This window comes from Hirundo rustica, chromosome 1 (genome assembly GCF_015227805.2).
Source record: "Hirundo rustica isolate bHirRus1 chromosome 1, bHirRus1.pri.v3, whole genome shotgun sequence".
NCBI classification, from domain to species: domain Eukaryota; kingdom Metazoa; phylum Chordata; class Aves; order Passeriformes; family Hirundinidae; genus Hirundo; species Hirundo rustica.
This window is the reverse complement of record NC_053450.1, coordinates 109,614,549-109,631,881: the sequence shown is the minus strand read 5'-3', so window position 1 is coordinate 109,631,881 and position 17,333 is coordinate 109,614,549. Positions and strand designations below refer to the sequence as shown.

At 37.3% G+C, this 17,333-nt stretch overlaps 1 protein-coding gene across 5 annotated transcripts in view; it reads left to right on the top strand.

Annotated features, from left to right (window-relative positions):
• The window catches only part of BBS9 (Bardet-Biedl syndrome 9), a 286,026-nt gene that overhangs the window by 245,339 nt on the left and 23,354 nt on the right, over positions 1-17,333 (top strand). For 4 of the 5 annotated variants that reach the window (XM_040068416.2, XM_040068389.2, XM_040068464.2 and 1 more), the window contains one exon: positions 696-815. The exons of the other annotated variant lie outside the window; for it this stretch is intronic. In XM_040068416.2, coding sequence (XP_039924350.1) covers positions 696-778 — 83 coding nt within the window. In that variant the 3' untranslated portion in view covers positions 779-815. Of the gene's footprint in view, positions 1-695; positions 816-17,333 lie in introns of those variants that run through there. 5 annotated transcript variants of the gene reach the window in all.

Sequence of the window (17,333 nt, the reverse complement as noted above, 5' to 3'; positions counted from 1 at the left end):
ATGTTTAGAGAGGTTTGTTTCACTAATACTATATTGGCATAACAGAGGGCGAAGTTCTGCTTTCTGTTGAATGGAATTCAATTTCCTGATAACATTAATATGAAAGGGGAATTTGGCCTCCATTTTCTTAAGCCACACTGTCTTCGTTATTGATAAGGAAATGGTTGTCTTGGTCCACTGTGATGCTGTGGACTTTAGATTTGAGACTGAAAAAGAGAAACTCTCCTGAGTATCAAGAAATGTGGTATGTAGGTGCTGTTTAGTCAACCCACATTTACTAGCATCAGAGAATATGATGGATTGCACTGAAGTGAAACTGTCAGGTTTTTAAACAGAGTGGTTCCTTTTTTGGTTTCGAGAAAAAGTTTCAACCACTGGATAAAATTATGTGCCAATTATGTATAACTTCTTTACCACTAGAATAAAGGAAGCCATAATTCTGTGGACTTATGTTTTATTGAGTTCATCTGTTTTCATTTATAAATAGAATGTAAGAGAAAAAGAAATCTGTGCCGGTGGACAGTGAAATAATGCAGCTTTTATACATTTGCAGTGAAATGGTTTCTTTTCTTGACAGTTTGAAAAAAGACTCAGAAAAGCCAAATCTACTTTAAGGATGTCAGTCTCGAATAATGAAGTTGTTAATGTTGATCTTGAATATTACAGTTAATAATCAACCTGCTCATTTTTTACAGCATATTCAGACTCCTCATGGAATGAGGAAATCTGGGAGGAAGACAATTCCTTCAACAATTCTTCAGAGAAGAACTTAGGTTAAGTCTATAAAGCCCCATATTTGGGGCATAGTTTTTTTTTAGTTGCTTCAGAAATTCCTGTGGATGTAATTTCATTATTTAGAATGTTTAAACTTGTCCTGTTGTGTGAAACCTTTTAAAATTAAATACAACTTAAATCCAAAAAGCCATGGGGACATGAGGTATGTAGTACATAGGAAAATACATAAACTGGGACAATAAAGCAAGAAATCCTAAAAGTTTCTGTTGCCTCTAGCTTGGATGATTGCTGTCTGGAAAAGCAAACTATATTTTTATTTTAGATAGACAGACTTGTTCATATTAACTTCTTGAGAATGATAAATATATGTACTGTTAAATCTTGCTTCTATTTGCTACTCAACGGTAATCGTTTGTTACTTCAAAGCCTTGAAATTAATCCCTGGAATAAATCTTAATTAGGGAGGCAAGTGGTACAAACAGGAATGAAGTATTTAGTATACCTGTCACTAATGAAGAATTAATTTCTCTGAAGTATATTAATCTAAATATTAACATATAGCTTGCTAATTGAATTTATGGTATATAGAGTACAGGATGAATATATTCTAAAGTATCCTCATAGATCCCTTTAGTAGTAATTAGGACTGTAAGGACAGCCTTGTGGTATTTTCATTGCATCATTAAAATGAAATGATTAGTTAAGTAGTCTTTTTCCAGAGCCATACCAAAGGGGTAGTGTTAACTTAAGAAAGGGACTTTTTTTACTTCAAAAATTTAGTAAATCCATGATTAAAATAGTATGTGTGTATAGATGCAAGTATATTAATTACAGAGAATCTGGAAAAATCACTTACTGATACTAGTCATCGAAGGTAAACTAACATTCACTACAAAATCAGGTGTATGCAGTCTGTAACACCTCCTGTAAATTCCCAAAACATGATAGGTCCAGATTTCAGTAAATTTCAGTGAAATTAGAGTATTTGGGTAGTCGCTAAAAACTACTGCAGTATTTGCAAATTTTTATTGTAAGAGTGTCTGAGCTTCAATGAGCATCTCAAAGAAAGCATCTTCCATAGCTGGGCTGTGAAGCTCTCTGTGGTAAATTTCAGTCTGAACTGTGGACATCTTTTGGTTGACATCAAGTGCTGTATTTTGTAGTTGTGTGGTGCAGTGTGAACAGCAAACATCGAATTTTACTTTTCTGTAAATTTAAGATAATTAGTTTTCTCTTGATTTTGCCCCAAAATCTTACATCTTAGAGCAGTTCTTCAGCAGTGTTTTTCTAATCCCAATCAAAAACTTAAATCCTAATCCTTGACTTTGTTGTTTCAGTGTTGGTTGTTGGTGGTTTTTTGTTGTTGTTGTTGGGGTTTTTTGTTTGTTTTTGGTTTTGTTTTGTTTTGTTTTGTTTAAAATTAAGCGTAAGAAGAAGTAAGACTTCTACAGAGTCAGATGGGAGGTGAGGGGTGAAAGTTGTTTCCTGCCAAGAAACAGAGATATTTTGCCACTTAATGTTAACTCTTAGCAAGACACGTGTGGACTTGGGCTTCTTACTGCATGTTGTCTACATGCTTACATGTCTAGGCAGGGGAATGAATGTGACTTCAGCACAGGAAGCTTTACTCCAGCATTGCTGGTACCAGCAGTGGCAATGTGGTGGCACAAGCCAACAGTTCCAAAGAGCACTGAGGCGCAGTAGCAGGCTTGTAGTTTGACTTTGGGGACACATCTTCACAGAGGTGCCCATTAAAATTCCTGATAAGCTTTCTCTGTCTCTGTGGAAATACATGGAAGACAAACAAACTGAATCTGTGGAGAATTGTGAGATAAAAAATTGTGAAAATTGAGCCTCAGAAAAAGCAAAGACTGAGCTAAGATGAGGCCAAATCTGGGGTGAAAGGCAAATAATATCATTAGTGAGAATTTGCTTCAAAGAAACATGCAACTTTCTCTTCATTTTCTCTTTGTAATAGAAATACCCTAAGGATGCTGTATTTTGGTTTCCTGCTCAGGCCAAAATGAAGGAATGTTACTCATGCAAAACTCCCAGAAGATCTGTCCAATAAATTTGTGTTACTTTCTTTGATTGCCCTTTGCTGACTTACCAGAGATTTACATGACCTAACGTGCATGAGCAGTATAGATCTCTTTGCTTCTCTGTTGCGTTCAAAGTCATTCTTCTAATATCTATCATAAATTACACGTACCTGTTCTAAACCCGAAAAGCTGACAGCAAGATCCTACTCAGACTTAGGGCTACTACAGCTATTTTGCTTTTTTCCTTACCTTATTACCAGCAGGTGGGATGTAAGGAAATATAGGAGTCATTATACAGAACATCTGAGAGCTCCTTTGCAAAGGTGAGCCATCTGTTTACTACAGAAAATAATTTTTAATGATTGTTTTTCAGCACCAGAGCACCAATGAACAACTTTTAAAAGGTCAGAATGACTGCCTATATTTTGCTGCCATGGGAAATCCATCAGGCAATAATTTAACCTGTATGCCCCTGCATACACATATGCAAGTTCCATATTGTATTACACATCTGTCATCTACTTTGTATTTCCCCAAACAGTCTTTTTGACTCGTAAACTGTGTTTTCTTTAAAACTGTAGCCTGTATAATTCTCTGTGGAGACAGAGGAAAGGAAAAGAATTGCAGTGAATTGTTTCCAGAGTGCTTGTATATAGAGGGATGATTAAGAAAGTGAGAGTGAATTTACTTAAGATTGAGAAATAAAGCATGTAAACCAAAACTGGATGGATGCCCTTGTGAAGGGTCTCATTTTGGAATTCAGATCATGGTGGAGTGTGCCACCAGGGTGCTAAAAATGTAACAAATGTTATTTAATCCATTTGTCTTCAAACTTTTTTGCTTAATCACTTTAACTTTCCTGAATGAACCCAGATGCATGAGGCTAATCCGGCTAGTGGAGCACTGCCTCACTTCTGTGGCAGTAATGTGAGGTTTCTTTGGGGTTTAACTTCATCATGTGAACAGAAGGGGAAGATTTTGTTGAAAAAAGCCCGCAGCATTTTTCTGTGAAAGTGAGAGTGGCATGTGGAGAGTCATTGTAACACAGCCATTGTGTTACACTTGCCACACTTAAATATACCGGGTATTCCATAGCACTGTGTAGATTGACTGCCTTGGTCTTCTTCAGTCTCACTGAAGAAAGACCACTGCAAGAAAGTTTGGTCTCTTACTAAATGAAGAGTTTTTCATGAGAGACCATCCTAGGAAACTTTTCAGGAAACCATAAAATGTAAAATGGTGTAATTTTTTTCAAATAACACTGGGTCAATAATCAGTGCTGTAAGAGGATGGGGCTGCTCTAATGTGAGTATACACCTTTAAAAGATGCATTACTGATTTAATTTAGTAACTCTTTACTGTGCTATCTCATTTTTAGTTAGTGAAAAAAATAGTTCTACAAAAATATTTGATTTACTGTTATATGTTTTGAAGAAGAACCAATAAGGTTGGAGATAAAAGATGATGGTGTTCTTAAAAATTTGGTGTGCCAGGTCAATTATATTTATTATATATATATAAAATATATATATGTCTATATGTATAAATATATATTGGTATATCTTTATTATAGATAAAATATATAATAATAATTTACATTAATAATTTTGTCTTAATAAAGTTGCTTCTTCATTATAATTTTTTTATTCCTAATTTAGTATAGTCAAAATTCTATGAAAGCATAAAATCAGTAGTAGAGTTTTTGGGAGATGGAAATATTGGAATATAGAAAGTAAGGAAATAAACCAATAGATATATTGAGAGACTTTTTCTTTTTTTTTTTTTCTTTTTTTTTTTTTTTGTATTAATGTCATACATATTTTGCTTTGTTTTAAACAGTGGTTCTAAAATCTTACAAAGTTTGTGTTCAAGTCTATTTATCCAGCTCTAGGTTTTAGTCACAAATTTTACTTGAATAATGTGGAGGAAAAGTGACATAAGCCTGATAGGTTACTTGCTTCAAAATTTGCAGCTTATTCTTGTCTTTGTACATGTAATGGAAAACCTGTAGCAGAACTACGTAATTTTGCAGTGCCCAGACGACATGATCTTATCAGAATGTCATTATCCATATTGTCAAGATTGCAGATATCAACAGTAAATGTATTTTCCTGTGAAAGACTGGAAGGGGCACTGTATTCACAAAAGCATCTTTGGTATTTTCAAGATGGTTGGAGTTCATTTCAAACAAACCAATTAAGTTCACAAACTATTTAATAATATTGATGTTTTCTTTTGTTGATGTTTGTGGACAGTATTAATTTTTAAGAAAATAAATTACATGTCCTAAACGAGCATCAGAAAAATATGTCAAAAAATCCCTGTCTATCCAAATACTGGATAAATGTTGGATACATTTAGTCACTTTCAGTTTTTCTCCTGCTCTTTCTAAAATGAGGGATATGTAATTGACTGATTCTTGAAGAGGTATTGGTAATTTTAAGATTTAATTGAAACATCTGAATCTGCAGGAATTTTTCCTGTAGTATTCATGTAGTTGTTTTAGAAGTTAATACATTTGAAAAGAATTCTTTCCTATTTCTGCAGCAGTCTTGGCTGTCTGGCTGGGGGAGAACTTCAGTGTCCTCCCCTGCAAGGCACAATAGCTCAATTTATTAGTATTCATTATATGCATTATGTTTCCATTTAATATTTCTCCCTTGTCCTTTATGTCCCTCTCCATTTTCTGTGCATAATGCTCATTCTTGTCTAAGTACAGGAAGAACCAATTAAAGTTATAGTATTTCAGTTAGGTGACATTGTATATTGAGGTATATTAGGCATTTAGGAAATACCACAGATAGATGGCTGATGGCTTGCCTGCTCTGACATTTTATTCTCCCAGGTTACAGACAGCCAGGCTGTGTTTGCTTATGCCTGTGATCTTTGGGGAGCTTGTGTCTTTAGCCCAGCTATGACTAATGATCTTCACAGATATTACAGAGAGATGTTTGATGCAGAATTTTAAGATAGCCATGTCTGTGTTCTCTGTTCAAATAATGAAATATCACTAAATTTATATAAGGACTTAGCAACAGAGATACTTATGAAATAAATGAACTAGTGCTTATTCAAATTCTTTCGATTTGTAAATTATGTCACTGTTTCCAAAAGAGCTGCAGAGCTAAAAATGAATATTTGTGTTTTCAAGGCCTTTAGTTGCGTGTTTATTACAAATTAAAAATGCCTATTTTTGAATTTTGTTAATTGTCATTCCTAAGTGACAATTAAGACAATTCTCATAAAAGTTTTCTACTGTAAACCTCAGATTTTTGTCTTTTACCCTTTATGTCCTTTCTGTCATTCCCTTGACAGTTACAATCTTGTCTTCTTCATAGCTTCCTCTCCCTCATCTGTCGTGTTTAAAAATTATGCAGATTTCTTTTTTTAGGATAACTTTTTCCTCTGTCTCTCTGATGATATCTATTATTCTGTCTCTTACCACATCACACGCAGTCTCTCTACAATCTAATTTATAAACCAAGATATTATCCTGCAATAAAGTGTGCTTTATTCACAAGATGTTTTAATCTTACTATATTTTTATAAATATGTTCTCTGAAATCTATACAGATAACCCTTTTTTAACTTCTAAATATAGGACGACGGTAACACAGAACATTTCATCTAGGGTACAAGTAATCTAGCAACAAAAATGCCTGTGTTACAAGGTTTGAGTTCAAATGTTCAAGGGTAGAATTGGCTGTAATGGTATATCTGTGAAAAAAATAAGCCTGTGGTGAAGTTGGAACCACAGTGCCAAAGCACAACATATAATTGGGCCTAATTTTTTCCATATGTATCAACAAAAACAGTCTTTGCTTCCATGAGAGATGAAAGCTTTCCTTTCTGTCATATTTTTATTTTGTATATAATTCCTAACTCTTTATAATTTCATAGGCCTTTAAAAAAAACATGCCTAGATTTAGGGAGAGATGAGCTGTCACCCTGGATTTGAGTTTATATTTCTAATAGAAAAGCCTTTTTTGGTGGGGAAGGAAAAACATGGCTATTTCCCCTCCCCTGCCAAAAGGGCTACTATGTTAAAATCCTTGTACAGTGCCTGTGAGCTATCCAAGTTGGCGTGGAACAATCCATTTGTGAATTGATTTAAATACCTCATTTAAAATAAATAATCTAGTGGAATTAGTGTCATAAATCTTCATAGAATAAGCTTACTATTTATATAAGACCGAAGAAGTGTTAAATACATTTCTGTTCTGTCAACAATGTATGGCGGTGTTTCTCCCTCCGTTCAATTTTATGCCAAGTCCCAAATAAAGGATGCATATTTTTTTATGCATTTGTTCTGTTGTTTAATGTGGTATCCTTCCAAATAATCTTTCTTCCTGCTGTCTATAAGTCCAGTTAACACACAGATGAATTCTGTAGAAGACTGATGGTCTAAATTACATTTCACCTATATCATGGTGTATTATTTTACGTTCAATAAATTCGCTGTTATCAGGATTGTTGAGATAGTCTCTGTGCTGTATTTTACCTTCTCTTGGAAGTTACACACCCAGGCACGCAGACATTGTTGTGCTTTCTGCTTCAGTGCAGGGCCAATCAAAACTGCCAAGCAGAGTATCCCAAAAACCTTCTTGCAGGTGACATTGATGCAATGGCTGCTACATCCAAGTACTTTGCTACACGTATAAGCAATCTCCTGCCACACCAGTCTGCTTTCCCTGTTTGTGTAGTGGCAGCCACTGAGACTCCCAAGTGTTTGACTGTGTTCAGAACATGGTTAGTTAGGGCTCCGCATGCTGCTTAAACAGCCTTTCTGTGTGTCTCCTAAGGAGGAAAAAAAGAAGTCAGACTTCATGGAAATGTCTCACAGGATGCCAGCAGTACCTTGCTGGTTTACTAGTTCACCTCACTTCAACTCTAGTTACATCTAGAATTTGTTTTGTAATTTATCCCTTCCTTAACTGATTCCATGGACGTGAAGGGATTATTTTTCTCTCTGCCTTTACATCTACACAGAGTTTAAAACATTTTGCACTAGACATGGTTGTTTTGCTCAGAGAAGAGCTGAAAGTTGCTCTGGCAGTGGAAGGGGATGCCACTGAAGTGACCTTTGAGTTCCCCATATTGCTGGCTGTGCAGACCTTACTTGGATGCGGATGTGAGCTAAAGTCATCTTCAGAGTTGTTACTCATGGGCTGTTATGTATCCTATAAAGATAATGTACATAGTGCAGAACACCTTTCCTAAATTACTTTATACATTCGTTTTCTGTCTGTTAGGGAGAAAAAGAAAAAGCAGGCACTGAAGGAGGAAGAAACAGTTTTCTTCTTCTGATGAAGCGAGACAGCATCTAGCTAAAATCAAGGAAGGCATGTCTTGGTAACATAGCTGATTTCCATGGATCCCCACTGATGTATTTTTGTAGAAGCTGCCTTACGCATCTTTGCTGCTGGTTTAAGAGACTCCAGAAAAAGGAGCCAGGTCAGAAGAATAAAGCAAAGAAAATTTTCTTGCCTTGTTCCCATTTCAGGTCCACCAGAAAAATATTCTCTTGGACCATAGGTGACCACCAATGCCAGGGCCCTCATGTAGCAGGAGAAATCCTTTTGGATTTCTTCCAAAGGATTTCTTTCAGCCTTAATGCAGGTTAGCCACCTTGGAAAGAGGAGCTGCTAGTTTTGGTGTTTGCAGCTTCCAGGTGCAAGCCTTTTTTCTTCAGTCTGCTCCTGTCACTTGATTCACTTGATTGTTTTCAAGTCTTAGACTAGTTCTGTTTCCCTTTGTTGTATCCATTCTCCACATGTACCATGCAGACCTCTGAAATCCCCAGGCAATGGAACCTCACCTTCAAGTATAGTGCGGACAGAAGTGAGAAGTCTGGCCTGTATGCCCACTTCAGACTTGGATCAAACCCACCACTGAGCTGCTTAAGGCACTTCTACAAACCCCTTCTGACAACCAATAACCATATTCCTTCCACTCAACTATGTCAAATAAACTGGTCTGCAAAGTAGATACATCTCTTGTTTCCTCTATTGACAGCCACCGGTTTTATTTGCTTCCCTTAATTACTGACTCCGGTCTGAATCACCCATTTTCATCCTCTCATTTCATTGCTTTTAAACTGTCCTTTCAGACTTGTGCTTTTCCTGCAGCGGTTCCTCTCTAGCTGCTCCTAACTTGTCTTCCAATCTTGCCAGTGTGTTTTTATTCCAGTCTCTGAGTCTCCTCTTCATAAACTCCAGCATTTTGGACTCTTTACCTTCTCAAACAGGATTTCTTAAGCCAAAATTTTAGGAATGTAATTCTGGCCCTACTCAGTTCAACTGGCTGAGGATTTTCCCATCTGTCTGTGTTGGTTTTTTCCCATGTGTTTGGGCACTATTTGCATACATAATTGTTACATATGGATCTGTATTGTAAAAAAAAAAAAAGGCAAAAAAAGAGCTGAACTTCATCCAGTCTCTGTATAGTCAGATGATTGATATATGACCAGTATAGACTAACAAAAAGAACATTCTCCAATGCGCATATTGCTTTGATTACTGTGGTTTTTAGAACGTCCAAATGCTGTACAAAATGAATAACAAACATCAGATGTTTGAAAAGTTAACTCAATAGAAGTCAAGGACATAATGCTTAGTAGCAACTTGCTACAAAGGGTTCAGATTTTTCTATTAATGGAAAATGACACAAAGATGCCCTTAGGCCAGCTCAGTATTTGTATTAGTAAGTGACCAAAACTGTGTGTCAAGGCACTCACACACATACTAATCACTTGCATTTGTAACTGCTTCCTCTGTCATCCTGGCAAAATATCAGCATTAGGAAATTGTGACTAATGGTATGAAAAAAGAACACTGAAACACTTATCTTAATAGGCACTTTATCGGAGCAATTTTTATAGGTGTCAAAGAAAAAATAAAATACAGTTTGATTAACCTGAATAAGATAGAGTGTGAAAGAAGCAGGCAGTTCCTTTGAAATGTAAGTGAAAGTGACCAAAACAGCTCCTACAGTTTGCTTTTATTACTTATTATTTTTTATTGCGTTTGTTAGGAACATGAACAGTGTATGTACTCATTCCTTTAACCCAGAATCATTCCTTAGCCCAGAAACAGTTTTGTGTGTGTACAAGCATGAAAGAAAGGCAAGTCTACAGTGTTCATCTGTTTTGATTTTTGGATATTTTTACTCCTTTTAAAATCTAATATTTCTGGATAAAATTTACATCCTTTGTTCCCTTATTTAAAAATAGGGGGGGTGTTTTTGTTTTGAATAATTAGTTGTGGCGTCTGATTGTATAAGAATTGCTCTATTGTTTGGACAGTATGACAGCCTCTTGTGTTTTAAGGATTTTTTTCAGGCAAATGGCTTTTGAAAATGGCAGCATTTCAAGATTATGAAACTGCCGCTGATGGTAATGGCTCTGTGATAATTAAACTGTCCACAGTCTTTTTTTTTTTTTTGTGAAACTGAGACAAGGGTAGTTGTGATTTCATCAAAGGCTTTGTTTGAGCTCTGGCATCTAGCAAGGCAGAGCCCTCTGCTAGCAGACTGAGTACCGTCCTGAAGAGTTTTCACTATGCATTTCCTTCATCAGCTGCATATTCACCACATTTCATCTTTGCCCATCTTGTAAGGAGACTAGTCAACTTCTTGGTGTTCTCTGTTGACAGAATGGCCAATTTGTCCTCTTAGTAGTAATGTATTAAGATGGGTTTTGGGGAGCTTCTTAAGCTGACAGTGAGTTGGAGTTTTGTTCTTTGCATGACAGTTGTGTAAGAAAGCACAGTAACCTAAACTGCCCTTAAATTAAAACGAAAATGATAAAGCATATTGCATTCTTGCATTAAAATAATGTTTTTTCATAATTCTTTAAAGAAATCTGCATCCTATTCTCTGAAGATGTCTGCAATAGCCTGTGTGTCTAACTTTACACAACTGTGTCGTTCTCATTATTGCTTTAGGACTGGTCAAGAGTTTACAGTTAAGGGCAAACACAGGTTCTTGTAGCTGGAGCAGTCCTGAGAGGTTTTCACAACTGCTTTTTTGTGAGTGATTGTGCCATGTAGGCAAGAGATTATCTACTGTTTTCTGGAAAAGCATCCTTGTAAATTGAGTCTCTAGAGATTCATGGGAGCAGAGCTATACAGCCTGGCATATAAACTTTGTTCAGATCAGTGGTGGCATGTTGTTGTTGAGGCAGTACATTTATTTACTGCTCAGTTGGTACCCTCACATTAAATGCGTTGGACTTCTGGGCATTCAGAACCTCATGGGATCAAGTCCTTCTACTGGGGATATTGCTCAGCTCTTATTCTGTCCCTTTTTACACAGTTTTTCATTCAGCACTGCCTTATAACGCAGTCTAATTAGATCTAAATGTAAGGTGGAGAGCCCATAGATAGAAGGTGAAATTAAATTTAAAACTTACTTATGGTGTGATGTTTGTCACACATTTTTGATGGAGGACTGACAGCCTCTTTTTACAATAAATGCATCATTTGGTAGCTGTATGGTCCCTATTGACTTGTGTGTGTGTTATTCTTGGGATGAGATTCTGTTGTGGTGTGTACAACACAACTGCTGCCTGTTTTTTGGGTTAGGAAAGAGGCGGAATTTGTTCACTAGCAGAGAGAACAAACTGAATCTTCTGAGAGCTAGCTCCAAGGTGAGGGCTGGAAATTCAGAGCTGTTAAGGAAGGACATAATTGTAATAGGAAGTATAACTGGGCAAATTCCACTTCCAGTGAACAAGTTAAAAGAAGGACAGCATTTTACTATGAGAAGTATTTTGAAGAAATTTAGTAAAAGATACAACAGTAATGGAAGATGAAGGGGATTTATACATAGAGAATAGGGTGTTTTGGAGTTTGGGTAACTAGGGAATGCAAGAGTCAGCTAATATTCAGCAGAGCTTAACTGGTGAATTCTAAGAAATTAAAAGCTAAGAGGTTAAGAAAGAAAGCAGGAAGTCTACAAATACTGGCAAACAATGATTGGACAAAAGGTCTTTAAGGGTATTTGAGATAAAAGCCTGAAGTGTTTGCAAGTACAGCACTACACAGGCTGTACATATTTCTGGTTAATTCTCAACACTCTAGCTTGTGGCCCTTTCCTCTAGCGTGGAGTTACATGAGATGACTAAGTTGCTCCAGGATCACTCCTTGCTGGAAAGAGGAGATTGTTCCCCTTTCTCCTGCTCCTGCCTTGCCCATGTGCTAGCACTTTGTTTACTAAACCATCAGAAAATAAATGTTTGCGATTTGTATCACTTTAGCTTTCCTTTATGGGATAATTCAGTTGTGAAGTCTGTTGGTCTTAGCACCAGCACGAGGAAGAATGGAAACAAGCAGCTGGAGTAAGAGACAAGAGTTAAGCACTCCATTTTGTATTAATGACTCCTTAGAGCAGCCATCTGCCTGTCTCTACGCTGTGGCTGCAGTTTTACAGGCATCTGAATCATTTAAATTCAAACTCCTCCTGAAAGGAGCAGGAGCTGTGCTTGCCTCTTAGCCATGAGTTTTCTCTGCCTTGTGGTGACATGACCATGGTGGGATGGTCAGCTGAGCTGAGCTGAGCTGTGACAATTACCAACCTGACAAAAGAAAAGATCTATTTTCAGCAGTGTCATCGATTGCCTCATTTGGCTGTGTGAGCCCTGTTTGCAGGGACTCAAGAGGAGGGAGGAGAAGGAAGGGTGGACCTTCATTCTGGGCTGCAGCCCATACTTTAACGAGCTTCAGCCAAGGGTGAAGCCAGCCCATAGGCTTTTCTGGTCCCTGCTGCATTAGATTCTGGTTCTGTAATGTGGATATAGATTTACTTGCCCAGAGGGAAGAGAGTTGTAAATAAAGAGGCAGTTCCCGATGATACGGTAAAACTTAGCTTAAAGTGTTAAGTTCTTCAAGCTTTTTGGATAAAAGGCATTGTATAAATACTGTTTATATTAAACTGCAAAAATAACTGTTTAAAATTTCTGGAATAGCTGCAGGAAATAATTTTAGGTCTGTGTAAGGAATGCATGTTATTTTAAAAGAGGGAAGAACACTGAGAGAGAAAAGTTACAGCAGAGGAAAGGATAGCTGGGATAATGTAGTAATGTGGGCATTTCAGGTATGCCAAATAACTATATCCAAGTTCCTTAGGAAAGAAGAAGATCTTACTGAATTAAGAAGGATTCCACTTGAAAAGTGTGTAACTTTAAAGGGAGTTGAAACAGTGGGCCTTTAAAGACTTTTTGAACTGTAGTCTGGGGCAGAAAATAAGGAGATGTAGACAAGACCTAAAGTGCCATGTATGAAAGGAATTGAGGAGGAATTGCACTCAGTTGCCTTCTCTCTAGAAGCTCTAAAATTTTAATAACTGTTTACAGATGGTTATTAATATTGCAGAGCTTCCAGAGAGTAGGCAACAGAGAAGAAACTATTGCAGTTTCCAGAAAAGAGATGGCTAAGTATTTGAAAGAAAATATCTAGTGAACATATAAGGACTTAAGTGAGGAGAATGTCCTAGATGTGTTCTTGCTCTGGATGAATGGATATCTGTATGCGAATTGTTCCTACCCCATGGTGGTAAGCAACACAGGTAACAAAAATACGTGCCAGGCTCTGAAAGGGTGAGTTCGCCATGGAAGTTGTGGCATGGTTTTGGTGTGTATACGCTGGTGCAGTCACCAGATCTGACTTCTGTGGTTGCATGTGAGCAGAATACTCTGCAGCTGGATCAGTCTTTAGGCTGGTGGATGTTTATTTGCTTGTCAAATTGCATTGTCGTATAGTGCACATTCTGTGCACTATATTATCTTGCTTGATGCTGGTATTCTTGTGCTTTTTCAAGAGAATGGGTGTTTTCTATGTGGTTTTACTCAAACTGAGCACATATTTTTTTATATGCAGATGGCAATTAGAGTGAATATATATAGGGCAGCGATTGGGACTTCCTTCCTTTTGACCACAGCCTCCTCTGTTCCTGTGTAGTTACCTAACATAAAAGTAGTCACAAGCACTCATGCATACTCAAAAATGGTTTCTCACAGCAGTGTTATACAACCTGTAACTAGATGCCAAACCCCCAAAGTGCACCGAATCAATAAAAATTCCTCTTGGTCTGCATTGAATAAAGTGATACTGAAATGGAGTAACCATATCGTTTTATGTACCCACATCCTTCAGTACTTTCTTGCAGGTGACAGAGTTTCAGCATTCCTTCCCTCGTTTCCAGACTGCAAAGGAAATAAATGGTGACAGACAAATCTCAAAAGAATTAAAAGCTTGATTTCTACAGTTTTCTGTTTAGAATATTTATTCATATTGTTTTGACCCAGGAAGTAAGATGGGAATTTCATGAGAATGAACATTTTCATGAGTTTTCTGGGATTTAATTACTGTTTGAGTACAAGTTTTACATGTTGTGACATGATTTTAATAATTCTCTGTGTTTATGCTTTTTAGAAATGCATTTCTTATATAGTTTTCAGCTACGTGCCATGTAAATGGCTGGCCTTGGTTTTCATGTTAACAGAGCCCTTTGATTATAATTTTTTTATTTTTTTAAAAAAAGGAGACTAGGGCTAGGACCTCTTAAATGTCCTAGTTTGAACATATGAAAAAGTGTATTATTCTAAATGCAGTCAAGGAGGCTGAGGAGAAAACCCCATCTCTCCAAGCTATTGTTTTCTTCTCTGAAAACAATTGTTTCTCCTGTCTGTAGACTCAAGGGGACGATGGTAGTTGTGGCTTGCATTTTCCTTTCATCGTGCTATTGTTACTCAGGACAGTTAGAGACTGGAGCTAACTCTCCAATAGCAATTGATTGCTAATTGCAAAACTGTCAACTCACTGAAGATCCAGGACCTGGATATTTTGTATCTAATAAAGTTGCCTGCAGAGTGGATTACAGGTAAAAGGCAGCTATCTTCTTCAACAGTGATGAGGTTTGAAGTATTGAGTGCGCCTTTTTAAGTGGGCTAAAGTTAAAGCTGTAAATGAATGAGATATTAGTATGCTTTGTCTTGTGTAGCTCTAAAATGATTATTTAAATTGAAAGTGAAGTTAGGAATTGTAAAGGTCTTGAAAATGAAAACAAAATTAAAAACCAGGTTAACCGATACTTCAAAACTTTTACTTTGAGGAAAGATTTATGTAGGTTTTTAGTTTATTCAAACTGCTTCATCTATCCTTAGAAACACTAATAGTACTTTGGATTTCTGTAGCACCTTTCATTTGAGAACCTCAAAGCACTTTGCAGGCATTAATTTAATTAAGTTTCACAGCACTCCTGTGAGCTAAGTAATGTTTAAATAAGATCACTTCACCCAGTACTGAAAGGGAGCCACCCCTGGGGTGGAATGTGGTAAGTATTCAATAGCACATAGCAACACTCCACAACAGCTCAGGAGAGTGTGGAGAAAATACTATATGACACTGAGACTGCAGGGTGAATCTTGTTAAGAGACCGTATCTCTTTGCCTGGTACTTCTCCTTCTTAGTTGTAAGTTACATTCCACCATCTTTTTGATGACATTGAGAGCCTCGGAGCTTGCTGCTAGGTCCCCCCAAATGATCTTTGCTTAATGATCTCCACCTGACTTAGCTCAAAATGTTGTGACACTCTATTCCACAGGGCGTCCTCTCTAATAAACATGGTCCCTCTTGCTTTCATGCCTTGGTACTGTGATACTGGTTTAAAAAGAAGAGGATATAATCTGCTCTGTCACCAGTTGTAGAGTGGCAAGGCTTTTTTCATGTGCCTCTTTCTTGCAGCTGATTTTACTTTTATTTTTTACTTTTCAAAGACTGAGCAAATGCATTTAATCAACAAAGTCTGAGACCCAAAACAATGCATTTTTCCATGGAATCTTAACTTTCAATGTGCTCTGTATGACATCCAAACTGGAAAATATATCTGAGGTGGGGAAAGGGTGAAGGGACTCATGCCAGTTGTGCTTAGTTCTTAGTTCATGCTTTGGTAACCCATATTGGGACGTTGATAGGCCAACAACACATTGGTTATTGAAAGCAGATGGACATTTTTTTCCTATTGTCTGCAATGATGACATTATCTTGAGATAAAAAGAAATTGCTGTAATAACTCTCACTTTCTTTTCCATTGCATTTTGCACTATATGTTTTTGCTTTACTAACCCACCAAGGTGCTGAGTGTACCAACTATTAAAAAAAAAAAAAAAAAAAAAGAGAGACTAGGTTTTTGTTTTTAACCTCCTTTGTATGCATTTATCCTTTGCAATTGTCTTTCCTTTTCTAGCATGACACTGAAAATCTCCTGTCTTGTAAGGAGTATAGGGGAATAAAATGAGAAATTCTGTTCTGTCATAGCCAAGGGGCAGGTGGTTTCCATTATAAGCTCAGCTGGAGCTTCCTTCCATGCCAGCAGCTTCCCACAACTGAACTGCAGTGCTCATCTCTGCCCTTTTTGGTGGGAAATGTGGAGAGGAAGTGGAGCACAGCCCTGACAGATAAGGGATTACTCAAATAGCTTGTGTCACTGTTTGGGGATTAGGTTTAGGTTTGAATCCATTTATTTTGTGAGTCCTGTTTGTACTTGTGGCAGTCATGAATGAGGACATTCTGCTGGCAGGAATTTGGCATCTAAGGAGCAGGATTGGAAGCACAATGTCTGGAAGGGTGCAAGGAGGCACTCTAGCCAGTTTGGTACCTCCTGTCCCTCACCTGCTTGGAACAACAGGGCCTTTTACAAACAGGAGTGTTGTCTGTACCTGTGCGTTCTCCTCTTGGGGCTGCTGCAGGAGGGAAGAGTACGTGACTGGAAATCTTTTTGGAACAAAGTCTGACTGGGAGAAAAAGAACCTCGTAGTTTACCCAGCTGTGACCACTTACCCAAAGAGGGACAAATTCCTACTTTAGTTAGGAAATTGGTGTGCAGAGGTGATAGACTTACTAAGGCACTGACAGGATCTATTAGAAAATGGAGAGGAGAGATGCTGCTCCATGAGGACAGGAAAGACAAAGAAGGGGGAGGAGACCCATTTGAAGGACAAGATTTAAGCCACAGCCAAGGTGCTTCTTGGTAACATTTTCTAGACTAGAAGAGAGGCGAATGATGTGACATAGAAAAGCTTGAATGGTGTGCAGTAAGTCAGGACATCTTCAATTAGATCAGTTTGCTTTCAGAGCCCTGTCCAGCCATACCTTGAATGTTTCCAGTTATGGGGCATCCACAACTTCTAAATTCTCAAAATGCTAAAATTAGGGCCATTGAGTGAAATATCAGGAAGAAGGTTGCAGAAAAATAAAAGGGATGCCCTTCTACATGATGTGTAAATTGCAGTACACCTTCCTGCAGGATGTTGTGGAAACCCAAAATGCAAATGGATCGGATGAATTTATGAAAGAAACATCGAGAGCTAACAATATCCTGTGCTTTTATTTAAGTAATGTTTGAAAGTTTATTTTTTTCTTAAAGGTAAAGAAAGGTTTGGTTTTTGGCAGAAACGGAAGGCACAGAAGGAAATGGAAAGCAGGAGTTACCTAGTTTATTCTAAAAAATTGGATCATGCTTGACTCTAAACTTGTGAGTAGTGATACAGAAATAAATGGA